This window comes from Rana temporaria, chromosome 4, assembly GCF_905171775.1.
Source record: "Rana temporaria chromosome 4, aRanTem1.1, whole genome shotgun sequence".
Classification (NCBI taxonomy): domain Eukaryota; kingdom Metazoa; phylum Chordata; class Amphibia; order Anura; family Ranidae; genus Rana; species Rana temporaria.
Window position 1 is genome coordinate 341636777 of NC_053492.1, and position 19848 is coordinate 341656624.

The window sequence follows — 19848 nt, forward strand, 5'->3', positions numbered from 1 at the left end:
TTATTCTTTTTTCGATGTAGTTCCTAGTTTTCTTTTTTCGGACCATTTTTTCTAAGTGTTTACTAGGTTTGTCTCCCCACATATATCTTTCTTTTGTAATACTATTTAATGTTTTTTTTGTCTCTTGCTCCATCAGTTCTTTAACCTCATCCCTTTTTAAGACTAATTTATGATATAGTTCTTGTTGTTGTCCCTGTTTTTTATGCTCTTGTTCAGCTTTAAATATTTCCCCGGTTAGTATAATAAGCTTCTTACATCTCTCTTTTTTCTTTCTTGCTCCCTCCGAAATTAAAATTCCTTTTATGTGTGCTTCTCATAAAAGTAGGCCCCGATATCCCTTAGGTGTCATTTATCAGGAAATATTGTTCTAGTTCCTTTTTCACCCTTTCTAATCCTTCCTCATCCCGGAGCAAATCTTCATTTAGCCGCCAGGTTGAGGGTTGATTTTTCTGTCCATAAGTCTTTAAATTTCATAGTTATAGGGGCGTGGTCAGAGTGTATTGATTTCAATATTTGTTTCTACTACCCTCCCCAGTAATCTATGGTCCACCATAATATAATCTATCATGGAATATGTCCCGTGGACAGGGAAGAAAAACGTAAAATCCTGTGTTTTTGGATGAAGTATCCTCCAGATATCCACCATCTGGTTGTTATACATTTTTTGTTTTATCTTTTTGAGCTGGACGTTATTTATCCCCTGTCCTCGAGACGTACTATCAACCGTCGGGTTCATGCAGAAGTTAAAATCTCCCATCAAAATCACATATCCCGTACTGAAATCCTTCAACTTTCCCATAATTTCGTTGACCTACTTAATGGGGTTCACATTGGGGGCATAGATATTTGCCAAGGTACATTCCACGTCGGCTAATTTGCCTTTTAGGAAGAGAAATCTTCCTTCCATATCCGTCATCCTGGCCTCCAAAGTGAAGCGCATTTCTCTCACAAAAACTATTGCCACTCCCCTTGCTCGTTTTGAGATAGTATCTCTGTAGTACCAGGTCGGGAACTTAGGGGAGTATAGAGTCAGGTGGGTCTCCTGTAGGAAGACAACGTCCGCTCTATATTGCTTGATTTCTTTTAATACCTTGTGTCTCTTTAGGGGAGTATTTAGACCTCTTACATTATAGGACATGAACTTTGTTGCGGTCATCTCGTCTTTATTTTCTTACTTTTTTTTGCTGGCCTCGTTCAATCTGTTGTAAAAATATTCCTTTCTTTCTTGTGGAGTCAATGAGGTATCCCCCCCCCCCCTCCTAGACCCCCCCCTCTCTTCCCCTCGGCCCAGTCTTGGCCTCAGAACCATAAGTGGCCCCCTTCTCCGCATTGCCACTGGTTTTCTTGTTTCAAGGTGCGGCTCCGACCGTGCCCCCCCCCAACCGGGAGAGGCGCCGCCCCGAGCCCCAGCGACTGCCTTCCACCTCATTCCCCTCCCACCCCCAACCCCCAGATCTCGATGGCCATCCTTATGAGGCCATCCTTATGAGGCCTGGCCTACCTAAGCCTTATTTACTTATTCTACCCATCCTGGCAGTTCTGGAATCTGCAAATCCAGTTTATGGCAGAATCCTGCTAGTTCTTCTGGGAACCTTAGTCTAGCCGATCTTCCTTCTTTCTGGCTAATAAGGCATGCAGGGAATCCCCATTGATATTTAATATTCTGTGTCCGCATCTGCTCCAGAAGGGGTTTCATATGTCTTCTCCTTGTAAATGTTTCTGATGCTAGGTCTGTAAAGATTTGTAACTCAGTCCCTTTATACTGAATAGGTGGTTTTCCCCTTAATCTTGACCATATTTCTGCTTTGTCCTCATAATGCCGGAACCTTACTATTATGTCTCTCGGCCAGTCTCCCTCTGTATTCTTTGGTCTTCCAACTCAATGTACTCGTTCGATTTTAAGGGGTTCAACACCTTTATCCAATAAGGGATTGAATATTACATTCATGATTTTTCTCAGATCTTCTCCCCTTTCTTCTAACATCGAGCGGATTCTTAGGTTTTGTCTTCTGTTGCGGTTCTCTTGATCCTCTAAACGATATAGTACATCCTCTGGTTTTGTTGTATTAATTTAACTTGTTCTTTTAGTTTGCTTTGTTCCTGGTCCTGTTTTTCCACTCTCTCTTCCGTCGCCTCTACCCTTGCCAGAAGACACCCTAAGTCCGTTCTTAACATATTGATTTCTGCCTTTATTACGTTTTCTAGTCTCATTAGCATCTCATTCATTTCCCCCTTCATTGGGATTTGTGTGTCTGTTCTTTGCTGATCCAGTCTACTGATCTCTTTTTCACCTTCTGTTGTTATGTCAGCATTTGAGTGGTCTGATCCTCCTTTTTTAGCCCCACTCTTTTTTTCAATTTTCTTAGTAATTCCTGGGCTCTTTACACTCCCCTCCTGGGTCATATATTGAGTAATCATACTAGTTGCTGCACTGTTCTTGGGGGTCTTTGGGGCGGTGCCCCTCGTAGTCCTGTTCATGTATTTAAGGCTTTTAGTCGCTTCCCCAGTTTGAAAAATTGAGGGGCATCTTTCAATATTTATTTGCTCCCCGCCTCTTTTGAGCCTGGTGATTTTAGCCTCAGAGTGTATAATTTCTGTGCCTCAGTTCAAGTTGTCTTACATACATTTCAGGCCCTTAAATTCTAGGTGGCAGAGTTATCATTTACCCATATGCAGGTTATTTATACACACTTACTGGGCAAGAGGTCACCCCACTACCAGGATGCGCCTATGTCACTTTCTGGCCGATTGTTGGGGGGAGTGTTTATCTCACATCAGCAAAATAGGTCCCCCTACATACGTTTGACCAGCGTATGCTGCCTATCACGCACCATGATGGCAAACAGAAAACTACAAGTTCACTTCTTAAAATCTTATACCTGTAGACACACAGTTCACTTTGGCCTCCAGCGGCCAGAAATTCATCAGTTCTTAATTCTATTCCTTATAGGTCAGCAATCTCAGGCCGCGATACTCATAGAAATTCATTTAATACCATGCATTTGCAGCATCCATGATTTTACACAGCGTCCTTACTCAGGGGTATATCTACTCCACTCCTTTAGCCCATTAGTGAAAAATGCAGAGTATCATATGTCAGGGTTCGCCCGTAAGAATTCATTTATCACCATGCATTTGCAACATCTAGGTTTTTACACAACATCCTTACACATGGGCATATGCATTTTTGACCCTTCAATTGCAAGTGCAGAGTGTCATGCCTCAGAGCTATCCCCTCTAAATCCAATAACCCCGGGAGCGCCTTACCCAGAAGAGCTTCCGTTCCTCTATGCTGACAGCTCTAGTCTCTTTCGATGGGTAGACTTTAAAATGGGCATTGATATTTTACCTGATCCAGCCGGCGTTCAGTAGATGCTGTTCCGACATCCAAGGGAGACGCGGCTATGGCTCACATGCGGGAGCTTCGTTGGTGGCATCGCAGCCTCTCACTCTGCGTTCCGGCCACTGTTCTCTCCGGAGCTTCTCGCGCCTCGTACCTCGCTTGGCGGCACGGTCAGGCCACTCCCTCACTACACGCCCAACACGTCCTCATCGCCCCCCAAAGTTGAAAAAGTTGACTTTTCAAAATGCTTTTAAACAGCTTATCAATTACCACTATAGGTGATTGGCAAGTGGTTTAACAAAAGCAGCATGTGGACCTAGCCCATGCCACCGTTAGGCCCCTTTCACACTGGGGCGGAGGGGGCGTTGGCGGCAAAATGCCGCTGTTTTTAGTGGCGCTTTACCATCAATTTCACTGCACTATTTGGCCGCTTTTAACCCCCGCTAGCAGCAAAAAAAAGCGTTAAAACCACCAGCAAAAGCGTCGCTACAGCAGCGGTATAGCCGCGGTGCCCATTAATTTCAATGGGCAGGAGAGGTATTGCACACCGTTGCTTCACCGCTCCAAAGATGCTACTAACAGGACTTTTTTTTAACATCCTGCCAGCGCACCGCTCCAGTGTGAAAGGCCTTAAGTTTAAGGGTGCTTAGCAGGTGCCATTTTTAGCATTATAGCACCAGCAAAGCCTTAGGCTTAGGCCTGGGCCCCCCCCCGAGCCTGACCACCAACATTCCCAGGGCTTGCCCATGAGCCATCCCACCGAAACCACACACTGGCCACCTCACCTGTGCGCACTCAGCCCCTCCCTCCTCAATCCTCTATGTATGTCAGCCCCCTTCAATCCTGTATATATGTCAGCCCCCACACCTGTATATATACATACACACACACACGTCAGTCCCCCCCCCTCACACCTGTATATACGTCAGCTCCCACACACAAATCTGTAAACACACAAGCCTCTGGCCACTCCCCCTGTACAAAAACAGCCTCCCTTTCCTTGACAGCCCCTACTTGTAAAGGAAATCATCCTACCTAGTCCCAGGCCCAGCTCATTTTCACAAAGCCGACATGTTGCTGACACAGAGGAGTACAGTACAGGCAGCTCACACAAGGGTTACACATGCACATAGTAGCCATAGGTGGCAGTAAAGAGCTTGATGTCTGAGCTCAATGACACAGAGCAGCAGAAGCTGCAAGACTCCCCTTCACCCCTCCTGCCTTCTTCTGGCCTGGGGCGGGCCCCAGGGGTCCCTTACAGTTGTATCGGCTGTCCCCCCCTGATGGCGGCCCTGGGCGTGTGTGATGGAACCGTCAGTATACCGCTTCCTCCAGTTTGGACATAGATATCAGATATTATAGCTGCAGCATAGAAGAATAGCCGAGAAATAGCTTGTATGAAACTGGAACTGTTTATTGAAACTCCGACACATACTTTATACCCCACAGGAGAACAATCCCCTCCTGATTATATTACCCCGAACAATACAAACTGTAACCAGAAACATAATTAACATGAGCTAATAAACTAGTCACTTAAACCAGTCTAGGTGACTCAATGCCCACTCAGACAAGGTTGTGATTAATTAGACAACAGGTGTTCCAATTAATAATGGGACAGATATGCTTAGCAGAACACACACAACACCTTAATAAACAGACAATAGCAGGAGACCACCAGCAATGATCAATTTGACCAGCTCTTTCAATGAACATGTATAGTTCAGAATCAAACAAGCCAGGAATAGTCTTCCTATATTTCTTGAGATGTTGTTAATATTACTGTCTCATTTGAAGTAATCCAAACCACATTCTCAGTGTCCATTAAGTAGTTGTCCATTTTCTCGGTCACCCTGTGCCCTTAATAGACACAGGGTAACTTGCACATAAGAGGGGCCTAGGGAGCGGAGACAGGGTTTTCCCAACCTTTCTAAGGTAAGCTGGGTTCCACAGGCCCCCCCTCCCAAAGTGACTCCCGTCACAGCGTGCATTGGTATTCAGTCCCCCTGAGTCAATACATTTTCGGGTGATGGATTCAACAGTGCTCCGTGAGATGTTCAAAGCTTGGGATATTTTTTTATAACCTACCCCTGCTTTAAACTTATCCACAACTTTATCTCTGACCTGGAAAAGAGTGTGAGACCCATCCCAGCCTAAGAGCATACCATAATACCTCCATCCCTAAATATGTTATGCAAAAACAGAGAGGTAGTGAAGTCTGGACTTTAGATGAGGTATAAGGGTGTAATAAATAGGATAAATGAAATAACTTGGATGTCAGAGTTCCCTATAAATTGGCATGATACGGTATAAATAAACCAGTAACCATGATACATTTATGATACAGAAATGTAATCACAAAAGAGCAATTCATAATCATCATTAATTTAATAACACATGATTAGTCTGGGAAACATAATTAATGACATACAAACATGGTAATAAATACATCAAGGAATAATAAATAAATAAAACTACATGATCAACATGTGCAAAAATGTATAAATAATGATATGGGCTTGTGTAGAGCATCCAATGATGTGTACTCTACGCGTTTCGTGGTCATCTACCACTCATCAGGAGTTTGGATGCATGAAGAGTAATTTAAAATGAGATGAATGTGGAGATTTGTAGCGGCAGTTTCTGGGGATCCACTAAACCCCATAGACAAACCCAATAAAATAAAAAAAGAAGATAGACAGGGGTCGTGGGGGGTAGACCCATCAATCGCTGCCATTCATCATGCCGAGGGGGAGTGCTGGTATGGCAGTTAGCCATGTCTGTATGGAGGTGAAGAAATGAATGAGAATAACTAGTGTGTCAATATGGAGATGTAACTCTGACATCCAAGTTATTTCTTGTTTAATATTTTTATTTCGTTTTGCATAAGAAAACAAGTTACAAATGCAGTATAAAGAATGCAAATATGGGATAAAGATCATAACGATAATGACTGAAATATCGGTAGAGTTTGGTGCTCAAATGCATGTTCATATTTATCAGATAAATACCGAAAAAACGCAAATGTCAGATATAAGGGACTAAAGAAAATAATAAAAAACAAAAGGACTATACCTTTAATCAGGCTTAGCGTGCCTCCGGACCACCCATCCACCCCTAATGGGTTCAAACTGTGGATGGGAGGGGGCACGTAAGAGGAAAGATAAATAAAATATGAGAAAGCTAAAGTCCCAAGAAGATAAATATAGTCATCGTGAAATACAAGAAAAAAGGAGCACACATCTCCTGTGTGTTTCTGAAATACCTGAACTGACCCTAGAAAAATGGGTCGTATTAATAAAGGAATCTATTAGGTTAATAGTCCAAACTCTAAATTATATATGCAGACAATTGTAGAAAAGACAAGAGAAAAAATCCCAAATTTACTTGTTGATGAATAATAAGCAGAAAAAATAAAGAAAATTGCTAAGAAAAGAAGAAGGAGAGGAAGAAGTGAGAAAGAAGAAGAGGAAAGAAGAAGGGAAGAGAAGAGTAGGATTCTCTCCCGAAGGTGGCCCGACCCCAGCCCCAAGAATTTTTTTTTAAAAAGAACACACTAAGAAAAATAAAACAAATGGCACAAAATAAAAAGGAAAAATTAAAAAATTATTAGCAAGGCATCAACAAAGATTGATCAAAATCGGAAGGTAGGTAATTGATTAACTAACGGTTGCCAAATTTTATAGAAATTTTTAATAGTATCATTCCCAATATTCCGACATTTTGTGAAAGACAAGGGCTCTATTCATTCGGTGTTTAGCCTCAGCCACAACAAGCGTTTGAGATTTCCATGCCTTAGCTATGGTTTCTTTAGCCAAAGTTGTCAGATATACAAGTAGCTGGAATTGAGTCCGAGTGAGTTCAGGGGGCTTAAGGTTTAACAGTGCTACAGCAGGGTCGGGCGATAGAGATTTCCCGGGCAGTATAGGCCATATTGAATATTTTGATCCAAAACGTTTGAGCTATTCGACATTCCCACCAGATGTGTAAGTGAGTACCTGGAGATGTGCAGCCACGAAAACAAGTATCTGGATAAGTAGGGAGAAATTTTGCTATTTTTGCTGGTACCATATACCAGCGTGTTAAGACTTTGAAGTTCGTTTCCAGTGCATAGCAATTTGGGGATGAGTGCATAGTGGTCAACCAAACATCCAAGTTATTTCATTTAATCCATTTATTACACCCTTATACCTCATCTAAAGTCCCGACTCCACTACCTCTCTGTTTTTGCATAAAATATTTAGGGATGGAGGTATTCTGGTATGCTCTTAGGCTGGGATGGGTCTCACTCTCTTTTTCTTGATATTTAGGGTGGAAGACAGCCACAATTTTCAAGACCCTTCTCACCCTATACAATTAAACGTCATTCTCTTTATTAATTATTCATAGATACATTTTTTTTGCCAATGTTTTTCCTTACTGTTCTCTCTTATATAGGGTTTACAATTTTTCCATCTCCCTCTTTTCATATATTCATTGCTTTCTATCAATATCCATTTCCTTATTTTCTAGGTTTTTTCCTAGTTGAATTACCAACATTTTTTATTCCACCCAGCGCCCATATAAATCTATTCTTGGGTTTCTAATTCTTGAACCTTGTGTGTGTCTCTGCCTTTTGGGGCTTTGTATGACTGTTGTCCCGTTGTTTGCATCCTTTACTTCCAGGGTTGTGATGAGCTCAGCCCCCCCCCCCCCCGCCTTAGTGATGGGGCAGGGTCGGACCTCAGCTCATCGATGTCATGCGTAGTGCACCTGGTGCTCGGCGCAATGTGACGCCAACCCACTATGGCGCGCTTTTTCCATCCCTCGCTGTGCAGGGGATTAGAGGGACCCCCTTGCTGACGAGGTAAAAACATGACGTTGGCGTGGATCAGCCCAGGACTGGGGGGCCATTTAACACCAGGTTTGAACCGAAGTCTTTCTCTGCCGGCCACCATTCCGTAGTGGTATTGCTCGCATACTGGAAGTTCATGTAAATGGGGAATTTTACATCTTACTCATTACACATTTACTACACATCCATGTATATAGCCAACTCTACTGATTTGCACACACACACACACACACACACACACACACACACACACACGTTTCATACACATACATCCATACACACTGATACACATTTAATATTCACTTTCACAAATTTACAAATACGCTTTCCTATAGTTTTACCCACCATCCACCAACATATCTTTTATATATAGATATGCTTTTCATGTGCATTTGACATGCAGATGTATTAAATCATACTCATCTTCACCACATTACCACCTTATTTATTCATTATATAGGATATCTTTTTGTCACTTTTTTATTACTTTGCATCTTCACAAAGAAACTTAATAAAACATTTTTTTTTTTCCTTCCACCATACGCCATTACATCTCCATATTGACACACTAGTTATTCTCATTCATTTCTTCACCTCCATACAGACATGGTTAACTACCATATCAGCACTCCCCCCTCTGCACGATGAACGGCAGCGATTGATGGGTCCGCCCCCCACGACCCCCTGTCTATCCTGGCTAGTGGATCTCCCGCCTCAACCCCGGACAGGATTCTATACGCGGGACCACATCCCATGCACCTCCCCTCAAGGCATTAGCACACAGGCTTTGTGGCAAGGTATATTGATATTCTTATCTTCATTTTCCTTTTCTTTCTGTTCTCCCCTTTTTTCTATCTTCTTCTCTTTTTATTGGGTTTGTCTATGGGGTTTAGTGGATCCCCAGAAACTACCTATACAAATATCTATATTCATCTCATTTTAGATTACTCTTCATGCATCCAAACTCCTGATGACTGGCAGGTGACCACAAAACGCGTAGAGTACACATCCTTGGATGCTCTACACCAGGGATATGCAATTAGCGGACCTCCAGCTGTTGCAGAACTTCAAGTCCCATGAGGCATAGCAAGACTCTGACAGCCACAAGCATGACACCCAGAGGCAGAGGCATGATGGGAGTTGTAGTTTTGCAACAGCTGGAGGTCCGCTAATTGCATATCCCTGCTCTACACTAACCCATATCATTATTTGTCAATTTTTGCACATGTTGATCATGTAAGTTTATTTATTTATTATTCCTTGATGTATTTATTATCATGTTTGTATGTCAATAATTATATGTTTCCTTAACCACTTGCCGACCGTGAACCGTCGATATACGTCCACAAGGTGGCTCTGCTGGGCGAGAGCACGCAATATGACGTCCTCTCTCCCAGCCGCCACTAGGGGCGCGCGCGCGCCGCCGGAGGCGCGCGCCCCCCCGCTCGCCCCCGACTCCCGTGCCTGGCGGGCCCGATCGCTGCCGGGCACACGCGATTGCTCGGTACAGAGCGGGGACCGGGAGCTGTGTGTGTAAACACACAGCTCCCGGTCCTGTCAGCAGGGGAAATGCTGATCTTCGGTTCATACAATGTATGAACCGAGGATCAGTGTTTCCCCTAGTGAGGCCACCCCCCCCCCCACAGTAAGAACACACCCAGGCATACTTAACCCCTTCCCCGCCCCCTAGTGTTAATCTCTTCACTGCCAGTGGCATTTTTATAGTAATCCAATGCATTTTTATAGCACTGATCGCTATAAAAATGCCAATGGTCCCAAAAATGTGTCAAAAGTGTCCGAAGTGTCCGCCATAATGTCGCAGTACCGAAAAAAAAAAAAATCGCTGATCGCCGCCATTACTAGTAAAAAAAATATAATAAAAATGACATAAAACTACCCCCTATTTTGTAAACGCTATAACTTTTGCGCAAACCAATCAATAAACGCTTATTGCGATTTTTTTTTACGAAAAATATGTAGAAGAAAACGTATCGGCCTAAACTGAGGAAAAAAAATGTTTTTTTATATATTTTTGGGGGATACTTATTATAGCAAAATGTAAAAAATATTCATTTTTTTCAAAATTGTCGCTCTATTTTTGTTTATAGCGCAAAAACTAAAAACCGCAGAGGTGATCAAATACCACCAAAAGAAAGCTCTATTTGTGGGAAAAAAAGGACGCCAATTTTGTTTGGGAGCCACGTCGCACGACCGCGCAATTGTCTGTTAAAGCGACGCAGTCCCGAATCGCAAAAAGTACTCTGGTCTTTGGGCAGCAATATGGTCCGGGGGGTAAGTGGTTAAACTAATCATGTGTTATTAAATGAATGATGATTATGAATTGCTCTTTTGTGATTACATTTCTGTATCGTGGTTGCTGGTTTATTTATACCGTATCATGCCAATTTATAGGGAACTCTGACATCCAAGTTATTTCATTTATTCTATTACACCCTTATACCTCATCTAAAGTCCCGACTCCACTACCTCTCTGTTTTTGCATTTACCTCTGACCTGTCTGGTGTGATCCTTGGCCTTCATAATGCGGTTTGTTCACTACGGTTCTCCAACAACCTCTGAGGGCTTCACAGAACAGCTGTATTTATACTGAGATCAAATTACACACAGGTGGACTCTATTTACTAATTAGGTGACTTCTGAAGGCAATTGGTTCCACTAGATTTTAGTTAGGATTACCAGAGTAAAGGGGGCTGAATACAAATCCAAACCACACTTTTCAGATATATATTTGTAAAAAAAAAAAAAATTTAAACCATTTATCATTTTCCTAACACTTCACAATTATGTGCCACGTTGTGTTAGTCTATCACATAAAATACCAATTAAATACAAATACATTTATCTTTTTGGTTGTAACATGACAAAATGTGGAAAATTTCAAGGGGGTATGAATACTTTTTTACGACATTGTAAATCCCATTCTGCAACCAGCCCTCTTCCCCACCATCACCCAACATCTTACAGCATTCTCAGTTTGACACCAGCACCTGCAATTTGCACCTGCAACCCACAACACCTCCCCAGAGTCAGACAGCCCCCATCTCCCCAACCACTGATCTCATCATCCTTCCTTTATTCGGCACTCATTGCATCCATCATGCCTGAACGCCCCTCTTTTCTCAGCATCCAATGCACCTGCCTCTCCCCTTCTCTCACCACCTAGTGTACCTGCAACCCCATTCTCTTAACCACCAGCTTGCAACTGCCTTCTTCCTGCACCCACAGCTATATTTCCCTCATCTACTGTGCATATAGTCCCACTTCTCCCACTATCCACCGCACTTACAGATATAACCCTCTATCACCACCACCAACCCTGGCTGCAACTCCCTTTCCCTCTACAACCCCCCCCCCCCCTCGTTTGCTCAGCACCCACTATGCTCACTCGAAGCCCCCTTTATCTCAGTACTCACTGAGCCTCTACTTATATTTCTTTCACCACCCTCAATACCTGCACGCCCACTTCTCTCACTGCGCTGTGTTTGCACCCACCCCGCCTGCACCCCTCTTCTCTCAACACCAACACATTTATTGCCCCTCAAAACCTACCTTGCCTGCATTCTTCTGCCACTGCACTCTCAACAACTTACCTGTAGGATGCCAATCTCTTACCACTGTACCTGTTCACCCCCACCCCATGTCCCCTCACCAATGCACCTGTACAATCCCCCCATCCACCCCAAACACGAACCACATGCACCATTACTGCATAATGCCCCCCCTCCCCCACTCTAACCACTATGAAAGCACTGCCACCACCAACCCGCTCAAATGGCAGCGGTCTCACTCGAAACACCACCACAACCACTTTTACTCCATGGCCTCTGCAGTTACCCTATGCCTGCTGGAAGCACTCCTTCCTCTCACAAACTTTACACTCCATGTTCTGGAACCCAATAGTGCCCCCTGCTCTTACCACTGCACCTGTCATTTCCCCCACCCCCTGACAATCAAACCACACCAATCATGTATGTTCTAGACCATTTCTCAAACTCTTGCTTGTTTGAAATAAATGGTTACAAACATAATAGCCTTAATACTAAATTGTAAAGTGCCATAAAATTAGTATACCTTCCCAACAGAAAAAAATGCTAGGCATCTGATTATGTGATCAAAGTTAGGCTCTCAACAAAATAACTATCTAAAGTTCACTAATATGTTAGCATCTGAAAATCGACTCAATTACAAAAAAAATCATTAAATGTGCTTCCGAACAAATATTTCAATGGTTTATTTAAAAAAATAATGTGTACTTCTTAAAGCAAAACTCCCAGCAAACTTTTGTGTAAACTCTCATACAGTATATGCCACTTTAAGGATTTCAATCATTTCGGGCTATATAGCATAGTTCTCGCTATACTTTTGGTCTGCTGTGCCGCTCATACATCGAAATGCTGTTTACCCCTCCCATTTATAGAACGCCTTTAACTGCTTGCCGACCAGCCGCCGCAGTTATACGGCAGCAGGTCGGCTCTGCTGGGCGAGATCATGTAGCTATAAGTCATCTCTCCCAGCAGCCAATAGGGGCACGCACACGCGCCCCCGCTCGTCCCCAATCCTGGCGCTCTTGCCCAGCGGGCGCGATCGCAGCCGGGCACCCGCAATCGCTCATTACAGAACGAGGACCAGGAGCTGTGTGTGTAAACACACAGCTCCCGGTCCTGTCAGGGGAGAAATGCCTGACCGTCTGTTCATACAATGTATGTTCATACAATGTATGAACAGCGATCAGTCATTTCCCCCAGTCAGTCCACCTCCCCCCTTCAGTTAGAACACACCCAGGGAACATACTTAACCCCTTTCCTGCCAGTGGCATTTTTATAGTAATCAATGCATTTTTATAGCACCGATTGCTATAAAAATGCCAATGGTCCCAAAAATGTCTCAAAAGTGTCCAAAGTGTCCGCCATAATGTCGCATTACCGAAAAAAAAAAAAAAAAACGCTGATCGCCGCCATTACTAGTAAAAAAAAAAAATATTAATAAAAATGCCATAAAACTATCCCCTATTTTGCAAACGCTATAACTTTTGCGCAAACCAATCAATAAACGCTTATTGCGTTTTTTTTACGAAAAATATGAAGACGAATACGTATCGGCCTAAACTTAGGAAAAATATCGTTTTTTTTATATATTTTTGGGGGATATTTATTATAGCACAAAGTAAAAAATATTAATTTTTTTCAAAATTGTCGCTCTATTTTTGTTTAAAGCAAAAACTAAAAACCGCAGAGGTGATCAAACACCATCAAAAGAAAGCTCTATTTGTGGGGGAAAAAGGACGTAAATTTTGTTTGGGAGCCACGTCGCACGACCGCGCAATTTTCAGTTAAAGCGACGCAGTGCCGAATCTCAAAAAGTGGCCTAGTCTTTGACCAGCAATATGGTCCAGGGGTTAAGTGGTTAATAAATGGTTCACAGAATATAAAGCATCCTGTGGATGCACAAGAAGAGAGGGGCACTGTGACTTCTATGTATAAGAGCCACAGAAAGATGGAGGTATATTGTGAACTATACTATCCACTGTTAATGAAAGTGCAAATATTAAAAAGGAACTTAAGTGGCATATACCTTGTGAGTTTTTTTTTTTATTTGTTATTGCATTTATTGGCGTATAACACTCACTTTTTTACCCTGAAAATAGAGGGTAAACTGTGCCTGTGTGTTATACGCAGGGGGCTGTGGAAAGTTTTTTTCCTGAAACCTCCCTCTTAAAGTTAGAGTGCGTGTTATACGCTTGTGCGTGTTAAACGTCGATAAATACGGTATTTACACAGCCGATTTTTTTGGAGTCAGGCTTTAACTTTTTTACATACAGGTTCATTGACCAAAGTTCTACTTTATAGATCTGATAAAAAATGATTTGTGAATTGAGGGTGCTCTAAAATATTGTGTTTCCATACATTCATGATTGTAAATACGTGACTTACCTCTTGAGAGCAAGCTCTTTATTAGTCACAGAGCACACTTCATATTCCAAGGGGTCACGAGCCACGCTCAAGCTGAAACAAAAAAAGGTATGCGAGTGGCAATGTGCACTTTTCTTCCCCTCCAAAAAGCTGATAATTCTGCTACTATATAGGGTTAAATTGTACAAAAATAAATAAATATATATCACAGGATACACTGCCTGTGTTGCCTATATTGTAACCTATATTTAAAATTATAGGATACATTTGTAAAGAGGAAAACAAACAAACACTTACCTTACACTGAATGAACCATCTATTTCTTCTTTGGAAATGCCTCCTATAAAAACACACGTGTTACACATAAAATGTTACATATTATATACACCTCACATTTTTGTAAATATTTTATTATATCTTTTCATGTGACAACACTGAAGAAATTACATTTTACTACAATGTAAAGTAGTGAGTGTACAACAGCTTGTATAACAGTGTAAATTTGCTGCCCCCTCAAAATAACTCACACAGCCATTAATGTCTAAACCACTGGCAACAAAAGCGAGTACACCCTGTAAGGGGTTAGCTCGGTAGCGGGGGGGGGGTGTGGCCTCATGAGTGGGATCACTACACACTGAATTATACAGAGAGGCAGCCGTGGGTGGTTGAAAAAACAAGGGTTATGGTTTATTCTTCCATATTGCTGGAAACAAGTGCAAGCATCCAAACAGCATAAACAAAACACAACATAAAATAAACCCTGGCCACTTGGGCCGTCTACCTTCACAACACAGGAACCTACCTATGGAGTCTGACACAGCCTACTGCTGGGCAGACACTGCTGGTCTTCCAGCAAAAAACAATAGTCTTTTTGATTTTTCTTATCACACAGCAAAAGTATCAACAACCACTTCACCTTCAGAAGTCTTCCTCAGCTCACTGCTCTCCTTAACTCAACAAGCCTCAGGATGCAGCATTGAGTAATAATCCTCTGGACAATGTATAGAGGCCTTAATTTCCTCATTCTGAACAGCTGAAGCCATCAACGTCCCGACACCTGATAGTAATTGGTGAATTTTCTAAACAAGGCAGAAATGTATCTCCCGTCTGTGACAACACCCCCAGATTTACCTGACTTCCTGTCATAACCCCCTAAGTGAAAATTTCCAAATTGGGCCCAAAGTCTCAATATTTTGTGTGGCCATGATTATTTTCCAGCACTGCCTTAACCCTTTTTTGCATGGAGATCACCAGAGCTTCACAGGTTGCCACTGGAGTCCTCTTCCACGCCTCCATAATGACATCATGGAGCTGGTGGATGTTAGAGACCTTGCGCTCCTCCATCTTCCATTTGAGGATGCCCCATAGATGCTCAATAGGGTTTAGGTCTGGAGACATAACCACAGGAGGCCCCTTACTGAAGAAGTTACGCCCATTTGATGTAACGCGTAGGGGGGGGGGGGGAGTCGCAGTAGTGGTGTCATCCCGCAAGCATCTTGCTGTTCTATGCATCCTGAGTCCGCACTGCTTAAAAAGTGCTTTGTTTGTGAGTAATGTTTTAATATTTTATCAATGAAATAAACCCTTTGATATACAGAGAACACCAAGTTTGGCTTTTTTTATTCCTGTGTTCACCGGATTCATTTGAGAAATCTCACTGGTTGGCAGCCAGGCAGTCTGTAGCTGCACGGATGAAATAGGAGCTTCATGCCCTTGTGATCCTTTTTGTAACCCTGAGAGGTAATCTGCTTTTTCTAAACCTCCTCCGACTTGGTTTGCAGTGCCTTGGGGACCTCGATGGATGTCTTTTACCCCTTTAGTCCATGCATTACCCTGCATTTTTTTTGTCATCAATATGGTTACCACCATGGCTGACACTACACTGGCTTTACCAGTGACATTGGACATCGCACTCCTTATGACCCCCTCGGCTTCTGCCCTTACCAGCGGCTGTTTTCCATCCACCTGCCCGCTCCATATTGGGAATTTTCTCCTCTTATTCCCCAGTCCCCTCAGCAATTACAGACTTTAGCGCTGTGGTAAGTTTCTCACTGCTCATTATACCCCTATGGTCGGTCTTTCCTTCCCCTCCCACAAACCCTCCTACCCACCCCCCCTCCCCTCTCCCTTTCCCCTCCCCCCCTTCCACCATCCCCCACCCACCCCTAGTTCCATATTTAAATGAAGCGTGTCCCCGTGCCGATTGAACTGCGCATGCTCCGTTTTGAAATTTCTCGCCGTGCTTTGCGCGAAATGACTTCGCAACGAAAGTTTTTTGAACTTAGACGTGACTTACGTCCATCCCTATTCACGGACGACTTGCGCAAAAAAAAAAAATTAAAATTTCGATGCGGGAACGTCGGCCATACTTTAACATGGCAAGTCTATCTATACGCCGCAAAATAGCAGCTTTAACTACACGCCGGAAAAAGCCGGCTAGAGACGTAAGAGAATGCAATGGCCGCGCGTACGTTCGTGGATCGTCGGAAAAAGCTCATTTGCATACCCGACGCGGAAAACGACGCAAACTCCACCCAGCGGGCGCCGAAGTATTGCACCTATGATCCGAAACCGTACGCCTGTCGGATCGAACCCAGAAGCCGTCGTATCTTGGTTTGAGGATTCAAACTAAAGATAAGACGCGGGTAATTTGAAAGTAAGCTGGCGTATCAGTAGATACGCCGGCGTACTCCCTATGTGGATCTGGCCCCTTGTATCTTGCTATGTTTGCGAGTTGATCACTTATTCCTATGAACATTAATATTCAGTAATTATTATTTAGGCAGTGCAGCACTGTTTTGTTATACATGTCATTTATGTGAAGTGAACACGGTATCTGTTAGCAGCAGCCAGGTGGGGGTATTTTTGTGATATCACACACAAAATTAATATATATATTATATATATATATATATATATATATATATATATATATATATATATATATATATATATATATATATATATATATATATATATACATATACATACACACACACACACATACACAGTACAGACCAAAAGTTTGGACACACCTTCTCATTCAAAGAGTTTTCTTTATTTTCACGACTATGAAAATTGTAGATTCACACTGAAGGCATCAAAACTATGAATTAACACATGTGGAATTATACATAACAAAAAAGTGTAAAACAACTGAAAATATATTTCATATTCTAGGTTCTTCAAAGTAGCCACCTTTTGCAGCAGACACATCTCTAGAACTGTTAAGAGGAGACTGTGTGAATAAGGCCTTCATGGTAGAATATCTGCTAGGAAACCACTGCTAAAGAAAGACAACAAGCAGAAGAGACTTGTTTGGGCTAAAGAACACAAGGAATGGACATTAGACCAGTGGAAACCTGTGCTTTGGTCTGATGAGTCCAAACTTGAGCTCTTTGGTTCCAGCCCCCAGGTGGCCAGCAAGATGGAAGAATAAACCAAATTCTTTGATTTCAACCGTCTTCAGCTGTTTCTCTGTATCGTTCAGTGTGTAGTGAACCCATCCAGGGGGTCACACACCCCCGCTACCGAGCCAATCCCTTACACATGGTGGAGTGCCACGGGCAGTTAAAGTAAACCCAAAATGGAGGAGATACTGAAACAGCAGGCTATATCAAAAGCAAAATCAACAGCAGACGAATGCAGGTTTGCAGCGGAGCATTGCAGCTCAACAACAGGTTAACGCAGCTCAACAACAGGTTCACCAAGAGAGCATTGCAGGCTTTTTTTTTTTAACAGAAAAAGCTCTTTATTAGACAATTCAGTATTACAGTTCAAGCAATTTACAAAACATAGCAGCACAGCAAGATAAATTCAGAACGTTCATCAACTAGGATAGTAGCTCTATCAACCATCCAGTGGTACATAACAGCCCGGCAACACCTCCACCCCCATCAACTCCCTCGGTATACAGGTTAACATGCACAAGGAAAATCCTGGGGGGGGGCAGGGAGGGGATCGGGAACAAGGGAAGCAGTCAAGGGGATAAAGATCCAATCAAGAAGAAGGATGGAAGGAGGGGGGCTCAAAAGGGGGATCAGGAGAGGGAGGGCGACCATCACACCAGCTCCACCAATCATACATCAGGTGGGAAGAGGGTCGAAAACCGCACAGGCGTCAGACCAAGCGGACCACACCTTATCGTACTTCCCCGGACACTGCCTGCTTTCATAGGTCAGCCTGTACAGTGGGAGCACTGAGGTCTCCGATCTCCGTCATGAGTAGGAGGGTCCTCCGACTTCCATTTTAACATAATCTCCCGTAGCGTAGTATAAGGAAAACGTTAAGCACAACTTGCAGTATCTATCTTCCTCCACATCTCCCATATAACTCAACAGTAACACTTTCGGGTCAGCCTGTATCCCAATCCCGTAGATATCCCCGAGAGTGGAGGCCACAGCCGCCCAATAGGGCTGGAGTTTGGGACAGGACCAGACCATATGCCAAAAAGTTTCTACCTCCTGTATGCACCTCGGGCAGTGGGGATCTCTCTGGGGATACACTCGTGCCAGCCTCTGTGGGGTATAGTAGGCCCTGTGTAGAAACTTAAGCTGCGCAAATCTATCCCTAGCGGCAATCAGAGAGGGAATATATACAGAAAGACAGTCTTCCCTATCTTCCTCCCCCAGAGACAGAATGTCCTCCCTCCATCTATTCCATGTTTTAGTGATCTTAGTGTCGTGACCCACTGTGAGGTAGAGATACAGAGGAAAGAGGACGCCCCATGACGTCCGAGATCAGAAGACGTTCTATGGAGTGTGACTCCACGATCGGGGGTTCAGGGAACGGAGCTCTAAAGGCATGATGCAACTGCCAATATCGAAACTGGAAAGAGGCCGGCAAGGAGTAACTGCAACACAGCTCTTGAAATGTCCGTAGCTTACCCTCTGAGACTATGTGTCTGATCTTAATAATTCCCTTCTTGGCCCATAGAGCCGGGTCCGGGATGTTATCAAAGTGGGGCAGCATAGGGTTACCCCACAGGGGAGCGTGCGGGGAGATCCGATTTTCTGTATATCGCTCTCGCTTCCCGCCAAACTCACCGTAGTACGCATGAGCGAAGTCATGGAGGGGCTAGCTCTAAGACCTCTGAACGTCAGGTTACCAAGTGCTGTGTATGAGCCCAGGATGGCCGCCTCCAGCGTCACTGCCGGATTCTGTTTCGGTTGGGAGAACCACCACCTCACTGTGACCAATACCGCGGCCCAATAATAAATCTAAGGCCCCGTACTCACGACCAAACATGTCTGCTGAAACTGGTCCGCAGACCAGTTTCAGCAGACATGTTTGGCCGTGTGTTGGCCCGAGCGGACCATTTTGGGACGGATCGGACAGGTTTCCAGCGGACAACTGTTTCCCGGACTTGTTTTAAAACAGTCCGCTGGAAACCTGTGCGCCCGGACATGTACGGTCGTCTGTACAGACCTACCGTACATGTCCTGCCGCCCGCATCCATCGCATGCGTCGAATGACTTCGACGCATGCGTGGAAGCATTTTTAAGGCGGCCCGCCCACGTCGCCGCGTCATTGTCGCGGCGACACCGCGTCATCGACGCGGCGACACCGCGGACACGCCCCGCGTAATGTTTACGCGCGGGCTTCTGTTCGATGGTGTGTATAGCCATCGAACAGAAGTCCCCGGGCAGTCCCCGGCCAGACATGTCCGATGGAAACGGTCTGCAGACCGTTTTCATCGGACATGTCCTGCCGTGAGTACTCGGCCTTAAAGTTTGGGAGTG

At 43.8% G+C, this 19848-nt stretch overlaps 1 protein-coding gene across 3 annotated transcripts in view; it reads right to left on the bottom strand.

The window, feature by feature from the left end:
• Positions 1-19848, bottom strand: part of LOC120937507 — a 142510-nt gene that overhangs the window by 80238 nt on the left and 42424 nt on the right. For all 3 annotated transcript variants that reach the window (XM_040350785.1, XM_040350783.1, XM_040350784.1), the window contains 2 exons: positions 14405-14447; positions 14129-14200 (listed from right to left, as the gene is read on the bottom strand). In XM_040350785.1, coding sequence (XP_040206719.1) covers positions 14129-14200; positions 14405-14447 — 115 coding nt within the window. The remainder of the gene's footprint in view (positions 1-14128; positions 14201-14404; positions 14448-19848) is intronic.